The sequence below is a fragment of the Siphateles boraxobius genome, unplaced genomic scaffold (genome assembly GCF_051911475.1).
Source record: "Siphateles boraxobius isolate OS27281-9 unplaced genomic scaffold, OSU_SipBor_1 31, whole genome shotgun sequence".
NCBI classification, from domain to species: Eukaryota; Metazoa; Chordata; class Actinopteri; order Cypriniformes; family Leuciscidae; genus Siphateles; species Siphateles boraxobius.
The window spans coordinates 20,646,186-20,665,233 of record NW_027508931.1 but is presented as its reverse complement, the minus strand read 5'-3'; the positions used below and the strand labels follow the sequence as shown (position 1 = coordinate 20,665,233).

Below are 19,048 nucleotides of genomic sequence, written 5' to 3'. Positions count from 1 at the left end.
CGTTTCGGTACCCAACCCTACTAATGACATAATGCTTATTTTGTTGTCAATATATTTTGGCAATATTTTATAAAAAATTTGTATATCTGTATATTATATAACTCAGAAACATGCTGAATGAAGTACACTGGATTATACATCTGTTAAGACAACATGTGCAATTATAAAACTATATCAATGCAAATGTATCTTGAAATTAATTTGGATAAGTTTGCTGTTCTAAACTGTTTTTGTAACAATCATATAGTATAGCACAAACATGTAGAACAATTATGTCAGTTGATGTCAAAGCTTACGGATTAAAATCACAGAATGTATCATATCTTATACAGTTGGCATGAAAGTTGTATGCGTCTCAGAGGGCTTTTGATGGTACTTTACCCATTACATGTTTTTTGGTATTCTGCTCTGGTCTAAAAACTATAATGAAACACTTAGGGGCAAAAATACAGAGAATCAGACCGAAGCTAGAAGCTAAAATTGCAAATATCTCCACAGCTACAGTAAATTTCCCTGGAGAGCTGACATAAGCTGGAACAAATGTGATCCAAACAGCACAGAATATGAGCATACTGAATGTGATGAATTTAGCCTCATTGAAGTTATCAGGGAGCTTGCGGGCCAGAAAAGCTAAAATAAAGCAAAGGAAAGCTAGGAGACCAATGTAACCAAGTACAGCCCAGAAACCAATAGCTGATCCTAAACTGCATTCTAGAATTATCTTCTCTTTGTAGTGTTGCATATTGTTGTAAGGAAAAGGTGGGGATATTGTTAACCAAAGCACACATATAAGGATCTGTACAAGAGTGAAACCAAAAACACTGAGTCTCTGTTGTGCAGGCCCAAACCATTTCATGACATTACTTCCTGGAAGTGTATCCCTGAAGGCCATCAACACCACTATTGTTTTCCCCAAAACACAAGAGATACAGAGGACGAAAATGATCCCGAACGCTGTGTGACGCAACATACATGACCACTCAGTGGGCCGACCGATGAAAGTAAGTGAACAGAGGAAACACAGAGCCAATGATAAGAGCAGTAGGAAGCTCAGCTCTGAGTTGTTGGATTTTACTATTGGAGATGTCCTGTTTTTATAAAACACTAAAGCCATGCTCAAAGCCACTAAAGCCCCGGCTATAGAAAAAACAGTGAGGATGATACCGAGGATCTCATCCCAAGAGAGAAACTCGACTGGTTTAGGAATACACTTGTCATTCTCTTTGTTGGACCAGGACTCCGGAGGGCATGGATAACAATCTACAGAATCTGGAAAAATGAATTAATGGTTAAATTACACACAGATGTGTTGGCAATGCTATGGACACACACACGCACACACAAAAAAGATGATAGAGAAAACCATAATATACTAGGGGTGAGAATGACAGGCCGTGAACAGAAAGCAAGATATTTTCTTTTGGGGGCATACAAGATGCAAAGAAATATGAATTCTTTATTTTAGCAGAATCAGCCTAAACAAAGTACCTGTCTCATTGCTGATCTCTCCTTCAGCACAGTTAATGCAGTCATAACAGCAGACAGGTCTTCCTTTTTGCACAGCCTTCCTAGTGCCTGGAGGACAGCTCTCACTGCACACAGACACAGGCACCTGCAGGAGGCAGAAACACAGCACTCACAGATATTCAGAGTTAACTTACACATGAACAGAACAAAACAATGTATACCATTTCCCTGCCATCGTTCCAAATGATAGCTGTGCTCAAACTGAATTCTTGTCCTTTAGGCTGCGCTGCATCATATTGACCAACTGTAACAAAATCAATTGAACCGTCTCCCTGAAGCTGCCAATTCACAAGTTCATAGGTGGCCATAGGGTCTCCATTGGTGTCAAATGAAACAGAATAATTATTTTTGGTGAAGTTCACTCGCTTGAGCTGATCAAAAACCTGCAGGATGGACATTCAAAATTCAGATGTATTTTGACATTGTGTTGATTGAAATATAATTTGTTGAATTATCAGTGCAGAAATACTGGGTAAGATTCAGAATACAGTATATATTATTTATTATGTATATATTATATATATATTATTATTGTTGTTTTTTCTTTCTCTCACTTAAAATCAGTTAGATTTTTTTATTTGAAAACTTACCTGCCAGGGCTCAGCTTTTATGTTTTTGTCACAATGCCTTTCCTTACATACAATGCTATGTAGGGCATGAGCTATAGCATATGTGGCTTTGTACACCATGTTAGTGATCCTCAACTGGGACGTGTCTGTGTACGGGTTCTGTAATGCGTACAGGTCTTCTGTGCCATTACATGCTGGCATACCAGTAGAAGAACCTGTCTGCCATTTTAGACTACAGCTAAATGATCTTTCCCAGAATTCTGTCAGCAGGGGAAATTTCAGTGCCTGCTCTGCAGACAGGTCAAGTAAAAAGTTACGAAATCCCGGGATAACAGACCGCGGGATTCCAAAGCCTACAGCACCGATACATAAATTAAACCGCATCATTTCTGGGTCTGTAACCCACGCCTCGCTGCCAATCCAATGCATCGGAGGAGGAGGCTGCTGACTCAGCTCTTCTAAGAGAAATCTCATATCACCTGAGGCCAGGAAGGCAACTATTACATGAGCCGTTGATCTGCGAATGACATCAGCGACTCTTTTCAGTTTACTGCGTGGCTGGGTCCTGTAGTAGGCCTCAGAATACTCCACACAGATTCCCTCCTCCTCTGCAGCCTTCAGGAATGATGCCATACCATTGTTCCCGTAGTCTGAATCACTGCGCACAGTCCCGATCCACGTCCATCCGAAGTGCTTGACCATCCGTGCCAGTGCGGCCGCTTGATGGTGATCGCTGGGGATGGTCCTGAAGAAAGTAGGATACTGCCGCTTGTCACTGAGACACGCACATGTTGCGTAATGACTCACCTAGTGTACCGTTAAGGGAAAGTGAAAAAGTAAGCTACCGAACAAACAAAACACCAGAGTCAAATACATATATTCCAATGGTAGTTCTTTGTATAGATTCAGTAAAAGAACGATTTAGGACACGGTTTAAAATGTCTCTCAAATGTTCATCGGGCCTGGTCTTAACCAATACTAAGCCTTATGTCAGTGTTTTAAATTGTAACTATATATGGATATACCAATAATATATGTCTGAACTAAATTTTCATTTATTTTTAAAATGACATGAAGTAATCATATTGAACCAGCACCTGTGAAATTCCAAATGCACCAAGAAGTCTTGAAATGCTTATAGATGGTGTGGACCCAGATTCTGCAACTACTGCTGTAACAGCTGGAGATTTTACACAGGAATCAGTGTCGTTAAATATGAGATCTAGTCCGTTGGCAAGCTGAAAGGCTACTTTGATTGCCATTGGCACAGAAGCGCAAGAGTCATATATATGATACCCTAAAGTTATGGCTGGTAAGAGATAGGAGCTGTCGTTGATCTCACTGATGGCGTACTCAAAGGCACGAACAAAGCGCATCTCTCTGAAACCCACGCTGTTGAGATAAACACAATAAATACATAAAAATATAATTGAAAAACGAATATACTTTTACATGAAAACAGTTACACATATGATTTCTCATAACTTTATCACATTATTATAAACATCAGATAATTTTTTATGAATATATGAAATAATAATTCTTATTTTAGTCATATAAAATTATAATTTGAACAATTTCAATATCAACATGTTATATTAAGAGTGATATTCTATACTATATGCTAACCTCCCACTGCACTCTAGTGGTTGTGGCCATCTAGTATAGAGGTGCTTCTCTGTCCTTAGATAGTCATGAATAGAGAAAACCCCTCCAATAACAAAGTCTCCATCCTTGAAGAGGGCAGGTGGCTGAGGATCACCTTGCAGGATGCAGATCCCTAAATTAATCCCACACACAGCAGTACGTCTGCCAATGCAAATTACTGTAAAAATTAATAAAACATTCATTTCTCTTGTTTGGACATTGAGCTCTCCAGATATCAGTTGAGCATTGCACCATGTTTAAATAGCCACGATTGTTCTCTGTGGCAATGAATTTGCAAGGGGAAATGTAAGAGGGTGTGGTTAATATATCTGAATGCTTAGTCATAAATAATGTCATTATGTGCTGTGGGTGCCTATAAAGTTTCTAAAGTTAAAAAACAGGACCTAGCTTCTTTAAAGTCCCCCCACCCCCTGTCAACCCCACGATGAATGTTTTACATTCAAAATTCATTGTTCTTTCTCTCACCATCCTACTTATTTTGACAAGTTTACAATGAGATCTGTCCTTAACTGCGAGACGCTTCGTGTTCTTTTTTATTTATTGCCTTTTTTCATATAACATACAGTATTTTAGTAATCATCATAAATTATGAATCAGTCATTCGAAAGCTTACGAACTCAAAGTTCATCCTGTGAAAACTGTTTTGAAATTGGAGACGTTGTGTTACCATGGAAACGGTACTCTAAATTCTTGGGTACCTCCCCTAGTGGGCGGTGTCAGGATTCATATTACAAAATGTATTTTAACTTCTTTATAATCAAAACCTTTTAATCTTGACAAAACACAGAACGTCTGGGTTACGTATGTAACCCTCGTTCCCTGAGTAGGGAACGGAGACGTTACGTCGGATGACGACGAATGGGGCTTCGCTTAGAAAGCCTATCGACTTCGAGTATACAAAACGAGCCAATGGCAAAGAAATGCCATGGGTCTGCGCAATTTGGATAGCATATCTCCGCCTTACCTCGTGGTTATAAAAGGAGGACGCTGGCAACATGCAGATATTTTTCTTCGCTGAGGAGCCAAGACTGAGCTCAGGCGATCCCCGCGGTACAGCGGAAAGTGGCAGGCAGACGTAATGTCTCCGTTCCCTACTCAGGGAACGAGGGTTACATACGTAAACGAGACGCTCCCTTTCGTTGGGGACTTAGAGAATACAACCCCAATGGTGGCAAAGTGGCTTGCCAAGGGAAAGACACATGCTCAGAGAGGCTTACAGTAGAAATACACATGTGGGGGTCGCTCAGGGTAGGGACCATGCACACGGGAGGCACCTAGCCGACGCGCAGGCAATAGACACTGGCGCCGGCGTCAGGAGTGCTGGGGGAACTCAGGGCTTTCGGGGAAGCTCACCTGAGGAGAATATCGCACGTATCCAGTCCGTGGAGTGGAATGGCAAGCAATCGAAGACACCTGAGCGGGTCCAGTACTAGCTGGTTGAAGCGAGTACATGAGAGGACACAGGCTCCACTCGGAGATTGTAGAATCTGGCGAATGTGTTCGGTGTCGCCCAGCCTGCAGCTCTGCAGATGTCTGTTAGCGAGGTGCCATGTGCTAGAGCCCAAGAGGACGCCACACTCCGGGTTGGAGTGGGCAGTCACACCAAGGGGGCACGGTCGACCTAGCTGCTGGTATGCCAAAACAATGGTGTCCACTATCCAGTGAGACAACCTTTGCTTGGAGAGAGCCTTTCCCTTCAGCCTCCCACCAAAACAGACAAAGAGCTGGTCTGAGGTCCTGAAACACTAACTCCTGTCTACATAGGTGCGGAGAGCGCGTACTGGACAGAGCATTGCCAAGACTGGATCTGCCTCTTCCAGAGCCAGAGCTTGCAGGTTCACCACCTGGTCCCGGAAGGGAGTGGTAGGAACATTGGGCACATATCCAAGCTGGGGTCTCAGGATCACGTGAGAGTAGGCCGGCCCGAATTCCAGGCACGCATCGTCAACGGAGAATGCGTGCAGGTCCATTAACCTTGTGATGGAGGACAATGCAACCAGGAGCGCTGTCTTCATTGACAGGAACTTAGGGAGGAGTACAAGTTCGGAGAACCAGGTCCGGGTGGGCCAGTACTGCGCGACCAGAACAACCTGCTCCTCGTCCTCCCTGACCTTGCGCAGGGTCTGTGAAAGAAGGCTCACTGGGGGAACGCATATTTGTGGCCAGCTGTGCGCCAGTGCATCTATGCCGAGCCTGCCCTCGGTCAGGAAATAATACAGGGTCAATGGGTCGAGTCGTGAGAGGCAAACAGATCTATCTATGTGTCCCCGAACTGGTCCCAAATCAGCTGAACCGACTGGGGATGGAGTCGCCAATCTCCCGGGAGGGGCTGAAGCCGTGAGAGCTCGTCGGCTGCACAGTTCAGGGCTCCGGTGATATAATGGCATGAAGCGACCTCAGGTGCTTCTGACTACATATGAGGAGGTGGCGGACGAGTTGCGACATACGGCGGGAGCGTAGACCACCTTGATGGTTGATGTACGCTACAGTGGTGGTATTGTCTGATCGGACTAGTACGTGTTGACTCTTGAGCACGGCCCGGAAGCGGTGCAGAGCGTGATTAAGCCCAAGCACGCAGAGCAGAGAATGTGCCCATCAAAATCGGAAATGAGTCGACCGCAACCAGAATTGCACGGACGAGCCGTCTTTAAAAAGCGTGCAAGCTCTTTTGTGAGAGGAGAAAAAACTCTGCGATGTGGTAGATCACTGCACAGATCAGCAGGCAATGTGAACTCGCTGCAGATCGCCGTCACACCAACACCAGGGAGAGTGGCTCGTCTCTTAGAGCGAAGTCAAAGATGGCTTTGGAGTGAAGAGATACTCTTGGCTCCAAAGCGAAAACATATCTGCATGTTTCCAGCGTCCTTCCTTTTACACCCACGATGTAAGGCGGAGATACGCTATACAAATTCCGCAGACCCATGGCATTTCTTTGCCATTGGCTCGTTTTGTATAATCGAAGTCGATAGGCTTTCTAAGCAAAACCCCATTCGTCGTCAGCCGATGTAACTCGGATTGACAACGAAAGGGAAAGGTCTTTTCAGAATGTTCTGAGTCACAAGGTTCCATATTTTGTGATAGAAGTGATATTAGGACAGAAATGTATTCATTTGTTAACAGAGACATAAAAAATCAATGGAATGTGGGTGAAACCCGGTGGCTTTTTTTGGTACAGTGCCTAAAAAAATTCTCATGGGAACTTCAATTTCTGTGATATCGACTTCAAATTTGGAACACAACTTGAATAGACATATGGCTTTGATTTTTTTTAGTAATTCTAGAGTGAAAATTATTTTGTAAAATGTTTATTTATATAAAATACAAATATTTAGTACAGTACATTTAAACTTACATAACTTTTAGAACTTTTCTTTCATTATTTGAAGTGCAATAATCTGCTGAGTGTCTTCTTTAACTAACATTTGTCTCAGATTCTCAATCTCTAGCCTGAACTTCTTGTCTTTCAGTTATTATTATGTAATGAAACCTGGGTCAGGCTTTGGGGAAACGTATTCAAAAATTAGTAATTTCACAATTAATAATTATTCATTCGGTTTGACCCAGATAATCATACATGTTAAATCTCCCAAAAAGGGATAATATTTCCCTGCATCTGCATTCATATATGTACTTAGGCAATTAACCACAAAGGATTATAATTAATTGCATATGTAGACTATATTTTACAGACAGGTTAAAATAAGCTCAATTGTATATAAATACTTAATCAAAACGGATTACAATTAAATATTTAATATATCAATTATGCCTATCATAGATTGATCGTCGGGATAATCTTTAAGGGGATTAATGTGTGACCGAATCATCTTTTTGTCCAGCAAAAACCTGATCATTTGATCTCAATCAAACCTCACAAAATTATCCTACTTAATAGACTTTCAGGAGAAGCTATCCCTCTGGCCAGAAGGGACAACTTTCCCGTTCTATAACGATTCTTTAAGTAGGCTATCAATAAATTTGTAAAGCACGTATCTTTGGATCTCTATACAATAAAGGGACTTGTTTGAGCAAAAAGACAGAATCAATAAATGAATATAATGCATTTAATAAAGGCAAATTTATTTATTTAAATGTATTTACAACAAAATACAATGACAATGAAAGAGAATGCATCAATAAAGAGAGAGAGAGAATGAGAGGGAGAATGAGAGAGAGAGAGAGTGAGAGAGAGAGAGAGAGAGAGAGAGAGAGAGAGAGAGAGAGAGAGAGAGAGAGAGAGAGAGAGAGAGAGAGAGAAATCCGTATGGATCACAGTTCTGCAAAATTCACCTGGACAAAACCCTCTGAGAGACCACAAGGAATCAACATCACCCTAAACGGGGGTAAAAAAATCTTACTGCTAAGCTTAGTAAACAAAATACTTGTACATTTATAGCTCTTTTGTGTGGCTGATATGAAGAAGGCGTGTGTTTCTCGATCCTGGGAGCGTCACGTGTTCACTCGTTCTTCCAAAGCGAGCCAAGAGCGGCGATTTTGAATGTCCGTTTGAGGTGAAGTTGCCGGTTGATGATTCAGGCTAAGTTCATTTCACTCGTCGGTGGAAATGAACCAAGGAGAATTCGAAAATGGAAAATAAAACTTAAAGAAACAAACAAACCAACAAAGGAAAAAGATCCCCGGAGGGGGGACGCGAAGCAGTTACATGGTGACGAGGAAGAGAGGAGAAGTAAGAGAGAGAGAGACTGATCTGATTCAGTCATTTAAAAGGGGTGAAGATGTCACACCCTCTTGGGGTATGTGAGCCAATCCGAAGTGGTCCCTTTGGAGGGAGATTTTATGACTCTTTGTGTTCAGACAGCACATTTGAATCTGCAATTTCATTGGGTGTTTTAAGAGAAAGAATCTTCGATTCTTATAATACCCTTGTGTCAAAAAGTTAACAAAATGTAATGTAAATTAACTAATGGGGAACGAAGATTGGAATTCATAGAGACGAAATATGGTTCGCATATTTGTATGCAAAGTCTAAAACATTAACCCATTAGAGTTTACAAGAAAACAAAGGTCAAAACAACATCCGAAGGAAAATCATGAGATGTGAAAATTAGATACATGTTTATACATTTCTCAAGTGGTTATATATATATATATATATATATATATATATATATATATATATATATTTCTCCTCCTCAGGAGAATTAAGCGAGTGCCACATCTCTCAGGAATTCCCTTTTAGAGGTCGTAAAAATCCTTATCTATTTTAACAGGATATTCACTAGGCAAAACCAACACTCTGTGTGTGTGTGATTGGTCCAGACGCTACAAGATACGCATACACTTCCCAGATACCTTCATAGGACCTGGGCAATCAGACAAACATAACAACATATCAAATATATTTCGGTAAAGTCTTTATATGATGAAGTTAATGAAAGTTTCGTGTGTGTGTGTGTGTGTGTGTGTGTGTGTGTGTGTGTGTGTCTTCATCCTGAGTCAACCCTACAATTATTATTATTGTAGTATCCCTGTAGAAGTGTATGTCTGAGTTTGATTGTTCCATACTAGTCCTTTATAGTTTGTTGTTTGTAGTGTCTAGTAAATTGATATACTCTTACAAATACCCATTGTTGAAGCATTTTGTGATTACTATATGGTTGATATGGTAGATTTACATGCCTCAATGTGTACACTGGTTAACAATAAGACATCAAGTACCACTCATAATAGAATCTAAAACAAATGGCAGCAATATGTATACAGACATGAATAAAGTAAGCAAAAATTGTATGTATATATATGTATATGTATATATATATATATATACATACATATAAAATGTTTATTCAATTACTGTTAATTTGCTATTTTTGGTTATTTATTTAATATTATTTCTATTTCTTTCACTTTGTACTGGACTCAAAACATGATCAATTGTATTATTTGTCTTTCCCATTAGATGTTGCTTGGTGTTTTTCTCAGGCTTTAGTAAAATAATATAAACCTTGGGGGTGAATAAGCAGAGGAGCAGGCCAAAACTAGATGCTAAAATGGCAAAAATTTCCACAGCAGTTGTAAATTTACCAGATGAACTGACATATGCAGGTACAAATGCCAGCCACACTGCACAAAATATAAGCATGCTGAAGGTGATGTATTTCGCCTCATTGAAATTGCCTGGCAACTTCCGTGCTAAAAATGCCAGAAAAAAGCAGACACTAGCCAAAAGGCCTATGTATCCCAACACACACCAGAAGGCCAGATCAGAGCCCACGCTGCAATCCAGAATGATCTTGGACTGTTGATATTTAGTGTTTCTATAGGGGAAAGGTGGGGACGCTACAAGCCAGACAGTACATATGACCACCTGAACTAGAGTGCAGCAGAAGATTATGATTCTCTGCTGTATTGGGCCCAACCATTTCATTATATTGTTTCCTGGTCTGGTAGCTGTAAAAGCTGCCAGCACCACTAAAGTCTTGCCCAGGATGCAGGATATGCAGAGGGAGAAGTTGATGCTGAAGGCAGTGTGTCGTAGCATGCAGGACCAGGATGTGGGTTCCCCAATAAACACCAAAGCGCATAAAAAACATAGAGTCAGTGATAACAAGGTGAAGAAACTGAGCTCTGAGTTATTTATGCGTACAACAGTAGTTTTCCTGTAATATAGAAATACAGCAAACACAGCTAATGTGAGGCAGGCCCCTACTACAGCTATTGCTGTTAGGGTCATTCCCATTGCATCATGGGACAGGAATTCAACCACTTTTGGAATACACACTGTTCCATCAGCATTTGACCAGTAATCTTCAGAACAGGCCATACATTCTAATGAATCTAAAGAGAGGGAAAGACTATAAAAATGAGGATAAAGGTCACAGTTTTTTGTCCCCCTGAATTATTGAAGTTGTTCTCCAACCTGTCTTATTACTGATTTTGCCACTGTCACAAGGTACACAGTCAAAGCAGCACAGAGGCTGGCCACGACGGACAGCCTGCCTGAATCCTGGAGTGCAGCTGTTGCTGCACACAGACACCAGAACCTGCTTAAACACCACAACACACATATATTAGTAATGTATACTAGTGTATATTATTAATGTTTCTGTAGGTCAATAGAATCATTAATTATTTGACAAGAAGCTAATTAGCTATTATGAAACTAACCTGGATATATAATGAGTATACGTCTCATGTTACTACTGTAACCCTAGTTTCCTGAGTAGGGAATGAGACGCTGCGTCGATGACGCTTTGGGAACGCCCCTGCGTGATTGTGTCTGAAGCACATGTGTCAACTAGTCCAAAGGAGAGAATGAGTGTTACGGGCGGGTGACGTCATGGAACGGAAAGGATAAAAGCACATCCGGTCTGACCGGCGCTAGCTTCGAAAAAAGCAGAAGCAAGTCGATCACAGGGATGTAGGAAGTATGGCAAAGTGACGCAGAGTCTCGTTCCCTACTCAAGGAACTAGGTTTACAGCCGTAATCTGAGATGTTCCCTTTCGAGGGAACTTGCGCTGCATCGATGACGCTTTGGGAACGAGAATGCCCAAATGCCATACAGCCAAGAACCTGTCGTGTAAAATGTCTCGGGTTATGACTATAACCCTTGTTCCCTGAGAAGGGAACGAGACACTGCGTCGTTGAAAACGACTCTTTGGGGGACTCCCTTAGCGTGCGTCTCTGAAGTATGAATGAAACTATTCCAATCCTGATTGGTGTTGCGTCATGACGTAACATGTGACGGCATAACCGGATGCATAAAAGCGACGCCGGCACACACACACACTAGCCTAGCGATGAAGCAAGACGCTCTCAGGTCCTAAGGGGCGTGGCAGGACGACGCAGTGTCTCATTCTCTTCTCAGGGAACAAGGGTTATAGTCATAACCCTAGACGTTCCCTTTCGAGGGAACTCGCACTGCGTCGTTGAAAACGACTCTATGGGGAACCAATGCCCACTAGGCCACGCACCGAAACAGGCCTGCCCTGGAGTGAAACTGATTCAGGCACTCAGCTAGGACGTGAGCACATGTGCGCCAGGCGTACTAGGGAGGTGTAGACTATAGAACCTAAAGAAAGTGTGTGGGGTAGCCCAACCGGCTGCCTCACAGATCTCCTGGAGGGGAACTCTAGAGAGGAGGGCCCTAGAGGACGCCATGCCTCTAGTCGAATGAGCCCTTATAGCCAGAGGTGAAGGCAAATTGCGCACCTCATAAGCCAAGGCAACAGCCTGCACAATCCAATTACTAATAGTTTGCTTGGATGCCGGGAGCCCTCTCCTAGGTGAACCAAAACACACTAACTAAGGCCTTTTTTAGGAGGCCCAAAGCATACCAATAACTGACCAGATTTTCTAAACTGGGCAGCTCTGTGGACGTAAGTGTCCAGTGTTCTGACTGGACAGATGAGGTTCATTTTCTCCTGGTCTACATCATGAAATGAAGGAGGACAGAATGCCTGCAGTACAATAGGCCATGATACATTTGTTGGAACTTTAGGTGTGTATCCAGGTTTGGGATAGAGGAACGCTATGACCATCCCGGGTGCAAACTCAAGGCACGAAGGTGATACCGAAAGGGCCTGAAATCTCCAACTCTTTTTAGTGAGGAAATGGCTAGAAGGAACACAGTTTTGAGGGGCAGACATTTTCCTGAAACACTATCAAGAGGTTCAAAGGGAGCAATAGATAAACCTTCTAAAACAAGAGCCAGATCCCAAGCTGGAACTCTGGTACGCGCTGCAGGCCTTAGCCTCAGGGTTCCAACGAAGGAAACATATAATAAGAGGATCTCTTCCAATAGATAAACCCCCCAAAGGGGCATGGTAGGCAGCAATAGCCGCAACATAGTCCTTCAGTGTGGAAGGAGATAACCCTGAAGCAAAATTATCTTGCAGGAACTCAAGTATTGAACCAATAGTGCAATTAACTGGATCCCATTGTCATAAATTACACCAAGTAGAAAAGCTTTCCATTTCAGGGCATAAAGCTTCCTTGTGGATGGAGCTCTGAAGTTAAGTATGGTCTCTACAACCTCGGTTGAGAGACCAGAATCTATGAGTCAGGCCCCCTCAGAGGCCAGACCCAAAGGTTGAAAGTTTCTGGACGGGGATGGAGTATTGCTCCACCACCTGAGATAGAAGGTCCCTCCTGAATGCCAGATCCAGAGGAGATGCATCGAGAAGGGACATTAGATCCGAAAACCACAGTCGGCTTGGCCAGAATGAAGCTACTAACAGAACACTCACTCCGTCCAGGGAGACCTTCTCAAGAACTCCTGGGGAGCAGAGCGATTGGGGGAAAAGAGTACAGACGTAGCCTCTGCCACATCTGCGTCCAGACCCAATGGGGCTCGTTGCGTGAGAGAGAACCAAAGTGGACAGTGCGTCATATCTTGAGACTCGAACAGATCCACCTGTGCCTGGCCAAAAACTCTCCAAATGTGTTCCACCACCTCGATGTGGAGCCTCCATTCCCCAAGCCTCAGCCCCTGTCTTGACAGGATGTCTGCTCCTATATTCTAAAGTCTCGGAATATAAACTGCTCTCAGGTCTGGAAGGAAATGTCTCAACGCATCATGAAGGCAGTTTATATGCCATGAAAGATGATGACTCCTCCAAAGACCTTGAGCTGAGCGGCCTTCCATTACTGTTTTCCAGCCCATGAGAGAAGCATCTGTCAAGAGCGAAACTCGATGGCAAAGAGCTCCTAACACTGGACCCTGGGATAGAAACCAAGGTTTCCTCTATATAACCAAGGCATGGAGACACCACAGTGTTATCTTTAACATATGGAGTGGGTTCCCCCTCGGGGAAAACCCCTTGGTCTTGAGCCACCACTGTAAGGGCCTCCCTCTTGGCTCTCAACGAAGGCGGTCGCATTTTCTCTCCCTCTCCCTCCCCTTACCTATCCTGCTTTGCTTCTCTCGTCACGTCTACTGTCTTGTACTTTGAGAGACTCTCGCTACACTGCTCTCCAAAACCAAGAAATTATGGATTTGATCAACTGGTCTCTCAATGCAATTGACACCATCTTCTCGACGAGAAACTTGGGTTCGGGGGAACCTGACTGCCCTGCCGGGACGTTCGCAGCTGGCTACACGATGGATGCGTGGGAAAGGTGGCGGGTCGTGTGTCTGGCGGCTCTTTCGGTGGAGTACATTGAAGATATCTACCTATTCGGCACCATGATAACAGGTCTTCTGCTGATTGGATTAGGAATTGCCCTGGTTTATCGAGGAACTAAACAGACGGTGACAGCTCTCAAAAGCCCCGCAAGGCTGCCCGTCATGATTGAAGCGGTGGGCAGAGCTGTCAGCACTCAGAATGGGTCTATGAACCACAACATGGATAACATCATGGAGAAGCTCACAGCTTTGCAAAGGCAAATGGATTTCAGAGACCAAAATGGACCAGGAGAATAGCCTGTATAAATTGAATGCGGCTACTCGCCCGAAGACCAAACAATTCCAATCTTATCTGTTTCTGCACCCCCCTACCAGCACTGGCATTGGCCAAGGCCGCTGCTGGAACAACAACTCTCCCGGAAAAGCACTGCAGTGAGCCGCTCTTGCGTTCCTTCCCCGACTCCTCAGACACCTGGTGATTGTTGACTCTGCCTGGGGCATGATCAAGGTTGTCTCTATGGCAACTTGCTGTGTATCGCTACAACAATCCTGTGGACTGAGGCTCCTAGATTATGGTGCCGGCTTAGCGACTCTCTCCAAGCCTACACACACATGAACTTACACATACACAGATATGCACCTGCCCCACACCCCATCCCACGCCTTCGTACCCCCAGTCTGACAGGCAGGTCTGTGACCAGCGCCATAATGGCTGCAGGACCGGATGCTGCTTGCCTGGGCTGGACTACCTCCATCCCCCACTCCCAACCGTGTTGCAATGTCTTGTTTGTAGAGTGTACTGTTTCTGTGCTAATGTTGCTGAGGTGTTTTTTCCTGTTCCCAGACTGTACTCCTTACAGGAGCATAGTCTGGGGGTTGCCTTTTTTTTCTCCTCACCTCTCCTCATGTCATGCTGTATTTTTTCTCAAGTTGGTGCTGAATATAGCAGCCTCACCTTATTACCAAAGCAAATTCCTTGTATGTGCACAACACTACTTGGCAATAAAATTAATTCTGATTCTGATTCTGATGTACCTCAGTCCGAGCGGTATAATGTTGGACGCGGCTGGCATCAGACCCAACGGCCTTTGAAACTGTTTACAGCTTCTTTTACAACTGTGAGGATCGAGGCGACACGAGCAGGTGAGAGCACGGCCCTCATTGTCACTGAATCCCACATGACACCAAGAAAGTTGGTTCTATGTGCTTGAGAAAGTACACTTTTCTTGGCATTCAATCTCAACCCCATTTTTTCATGTGTGCGAGTACGACATCTCGTTGCCGAACCACCAATTGTTCCTGACTCTGCTAGGATAAGCAAGTCATCTATGTGGTTCAGAATATGTATACCCTGCAGTCTGAGCGGAGCTAGATGCAACACCCCATCCTTTTTTGGAACAATGAAATACCGGCTGTAGAACCCTGAGTCTCTGTTTGCCGAAGTAACCAGCTGTATAGCTTCTTTCTTTCTTTCTTTCTTTCTTTCTTTCGCACAGTGCCACTGTGAGTCACACCCTGTTGTAGCGTGGTGGACGAGAACCGAACTGGATTCTGTACCCTTTTTCTACTATATGCAGGACCCACTGAGATATGTTTGGCAGAATCTTCAACTCTGACAGATAATCTACTAAGGGAACCAGCCTCTTGAGGCTGGCCTCTGGTGTAATAAAAGTCATCACTTCGGTGACCTGGAGCATATTGGCAGGAAATACTCAATTTGACTTACTTTCGACCCTCCTCAGAGGGCACGAGTCCGACGCAGCGTCGTGTTTTTAGAGACGCTGAATAGGAAGCTTGCTGGAAACCGTTGCGCCACGAGGCATTGAGGATGGTGGGGTAGGCAGAGTGGCCTCCTGAGGGCACCGGGGTGGAGCGGGCACCGTGTACAAGGGTGAACACCGCTCCACTCCGGAGGGGGCTACCCTCAGAACTCTGAAGCCATGAGCGTCAGGACCTCTTCTTTGTTGCTGCTTAGAAGACTGCGGTTAAGAGTGTTGCCCCGCACCCCACGGTTGTTCTCCGTGGTTCTACTTCAGTTGCGCCCTGTATGAGGAGCTTAACGGCTGGGGCTGCTCACGCCCAGCAGTCCCAGAGGCCTGTTGATGGCGAGGGAGATACCATTTGAACGCCTCCACTTGCTTTTTCGCCTCCTGAAACCTGTCTACAACGGTGTTGACTGCTTCAACGAATAGATCATGAGGCTGAGAAGAGGCCCTTCTCAAACCCAGCTGTGAGATCCATTTGCTAACCTCACGATAAGAGCTTTCGTGCTGCCTCGGCAGCATCGGGGCCCAAACCGCAGGGAATGCACACCTGAATACTCTCCTCGAAGAGTGACAGGCAAGAGTGGAGCGGCAGCCTCTCACATTACTCACAATCAGCCCCCTCGAAGGCTGGCAGAGCATGCTCCGCTCCCAAACACATCACACAAAGTCTGTGTGTATCCCCACCCGTAAGAAAACAAGAGCAGGGAGAAGCACACAACTTGAACGATTGTTTGGACGCCATTTAGTTATAATATTGAGCTGTATGGTTTTCGTAACAGACAACAATAAATATGACAGACAGTTTTGACATCGAGCGCTTGCTGAGGCGCAGAAGCTAGCGCCAGTCAGACCAGATGAACTTTTATCCTTTCCTTGTCATGACATCACCCGCCCGTGCAGGGGCATTCCCAAAGCGTAACGATGCAGCATGAGTTTCCTCGAAAGGGAACAAAGATTAATTTTTCCTTTTGCATTTCCTTCCCACAGACAGATCTTCCATCTTCAGAATAACATTTCTTTCATATTTGAAATTGATACTTACCTCCATTTGACCCTACAGAACTTCAGAACATGGAATATCATGTACTGAAATACACTTTGAGAACAGCTTGCCTCAGTCTGATGTCCGGGCCACATGATAGCCTTCTCCTGGATGACCAGTTCTTGGCCAAATTCTTGTGCACTATCGAACATCCCCACATTAACAAACTCAATATTTCCAGCTGAGCCCCGCTGCCAGTTTATGAGGTCATAAGATGGGATAGAATCACCTTTCATGTCAAAGTTCACTGTCTCTCCTGAAATAGTGAATGACACTTCTTGGAGATACTGTTGTAACTGCGTTTAGGAGATAAAATCAAGACTGTTTAGATTAGTTTGAATCATAAATTTGTACAGAGTTAATTTAGCATTAATCATTTAAGCACTCATTATTTTGAGTACCTGCCATGGGTAGACATTATGTTCATTTGCACATGTGGAGTTTTTGAATGGCCCTTTCCCAGGTGTACAGTGAATAAGGTTGTGCAGGGAATGAGCAATGGCATACACTCCTTTATAAACATTATAGGAAATGCGGGGGCTAGAAGTATTAAAATAGGCAGAGTGCTGCACCCTAACAGTCTCCTGCCCTGTACAGGAGGGCAAATGATCATTTAAGCTGGAACTTGAGGGTAAACAGTCATATAAAGCCCCCCACAGCTCGTGAACCAGAGGGTTTGAGGGGTATGTTTGTGGGTTCACTGTTGTGAGATACTCACTTAACCCAGGAATTTGGCCCTGTCGTATGCCAAATCCAATGGTCCCTCCAAGGAAAGGGTAATATTCATTTCCTGTGAACACAGAGGCTGTAACCCATGCCTCACTAGCAATCCACTGTATGCCAGTGACATTCTGTTCCATGTAGTCTCTTAAGAAGGGTGTGAGCTCCCCTTCAGCTGAGAACACCACTACAACACGTGCAGTGGAGTGGCTCATGACTTGAATGATTTCCAGCGCCCTCTGACGCTCGTATAACAGAGGTATCATCTCCTGATAAGCAACACATATGCCTGTATCCTCTAACTCCTTCAGTAAGCCCTGAAGGGCAAAGCGACCATACTCGTGATCTCCTCGTACCACTCCCACCCAGGTCCAGTTAAAATGCACCAGGAGTTTTGCAATGGCCTTTACTTGATAGGCATCACTAGGGATGACTCTGAAGAATGTCGGGAATTCTCTCCTATCACTAAGACATGCACAGGATGAAAAATAACTGATCTGTCAAGAGAAAAAAATAAGAAAATTCTGTAACAAGAATATTATTAGATCTTAGGTTGCACTTCATGGTTTTACTGTACACAGCTAAGACTGTGTACATGGTTAACTTTCCATTACTGAACATTTATTTTTCTCAGTTTATCTATTTAATTATTTTCTCACAAAAACACATACACAAACCACAATGCACTTTAAATGAACACAAAAATAATTGAACATTTTTCTTTTTAGACTCACCATTGGTATCCCGAAAGGCTGCAAAAGTCTTGAAACTACAATAGACTGAGCTGACCCGGATTCTCCTATGATAGCAAGCAGTGTACCAGGACCTGCACACATGGGGCTAAATTGCTCATTTGGCCCATTTAGAACAGCTACTGCTGATCTTTGCCCAGTCAGAGGGTATGCACAAGAGTCAAAGATTTTGTAACCCAGAGTGTATTCAGGTAGAAGATCGTCTCGCTTGTTTATTTCCTCTACAGCAAGTTTCATTGTAAGGGCCCAGCGGAAAGCTCTAGGATCAAATCTGCAGATGAAGTAAACAGAAAGAAGGAAATAAAAGGCATCCAAACTTAAGTTGTACACAGGTTTAAATATTTCTACCAAAACACCCATTTAAGATATTTATACCAAACAAATAATATATTCTCTATAGGCAGTTTAAAAAAAAATACATTTTTGTTACTCACCCATTACATTTGACTGGCCCCGGTTTGTAAGTACAGTTGAGATCTGGCATTTCCTGATTGTAGTGCAAAGGAAAAATGCCACCTATTAGAAAATCTCCATTAGCCATGAGGCCTGGCTCAAAGTCACTTTGCAGGACAAATTTAGAAGCATCTCCAGGAGTGAATGCACTGAGATGGTAAACCAGAAGCCATAGGAGAAGGACAGTCATGCTCTCTAATGCCTGCATCCCTCTGCATGACTACAGTGGGCAGGACACCCTGTTATATATATATATCAGACACAGGTCTATGCATCTCATTATGTGTCATGGTCATATGCCATCAGTAGGATTCAAAATACTGATATTCATAAATATGCTTTATTAATACGATTCCTTTTTACAACAGTAGTGCAACCCATGACAATATACATTGTATTCATTAGAAAGAGAGTAAATTTGTTTTAGGACATGATACAATTTTGTGGTGTATAGTCTCATGTT

At 43.5% G+C, this 19,048-nt stretch overlaps 2 protein-coding genes across 2 annotated transcripts; both read right to left on the bottom strand.

Annotated features, from left to right (window-relative positions):
- Positions 1-282: 282 nt before the first annotated feature.
- LOC143697140 (extracellular calcium-sensing receptor-like) lies at positions 283-3,946 on the bottom strand. Its single transcript, XM_077194058.1, has 6 exons — positions 3,726-3,946; positions 3,194-3,488; positions 2,118-2,903; positions 1,689-1,910; positions 1,489-1,612; positions 283-1,269 (listed from the first exon to the last, which is right to left on the bottom strand). Exons 1-6 carry the CDS (start codon positions 3,944-3,946, stop codon positions 356-358), a joined length of 2,562 nt encoding a protein of 853 aa, XP_077050173.1. The 3' UTR covers positions 283-355.
- Positions 3,947-8,033: 4,087 nt separating this feature from the next.
- olfcv3 (olfactory receptor C family, v3) lies at positions 8,034-18,793 on the bottom strand. Its single transcript, XM_077194027.1, has 7 exons — positions 18,567-18,793; positions 18,115-18,403; positions 17,062-17,877; positions 16,732-16,956; positions 10,645-10,768; positions 9,633-10,562; positions 8,034-8,068 (listed from the first exon to the last, which is right to left on the bottom strand). Exons 1-7 carry the CDS (start codon positions 18,791-18,793, stop codon positions 8,034-8,036), a joined length of 2,646 nt encoding a protein of 881 aa, XP_077050142.1.
- Positions 18,794-19,048: the final 255 nt, after the last annotated feature.

Coding starts and splice junctions, on each gene's coding strand:
- LOC143697140 (XM_077194058.1), bottom strand. CDS start 3,946: ATGAATGTTTTATTAATTTTTACAGTAATTTGCATTGGCAGACGTACT. Junction 2,904..3,193: donor GTGCATTTGGAATTTCACAG/GTGCTGGTTCAA, acceptor ACGGTACACTAG/GTGAGTCATTACGCAACATG. Junction 1,270..1,488: donor AGAGATCAGCAATGAGACAG/GTACTTTGTTTA, acceptor TCATTTTTCCAG/ATTCTGTAGATTGTTATCCA.
- olfcv3 (XM_077194027.1), bottom strand. CDS start 18,793: ATGCAGGCATTAGAGAGCATGACTGTCCTTCTCCTATGGCTTCTGGTT. Junction 10,769..16,731: donor GGCCCGGACATCAGACTGAG/GCAAGCTGTTCT, acceptor GTGTTTAAGCAG/GTTCTGGTGTCTGTGTGCAG. Junction 8,069..9,632: donor TGTTTTGAGTCCAGTACAAA/GTGAAAGAAATA, acceptor GTGGTCTCTCAG/AGGGTTTTGTCCAGGTGAAT.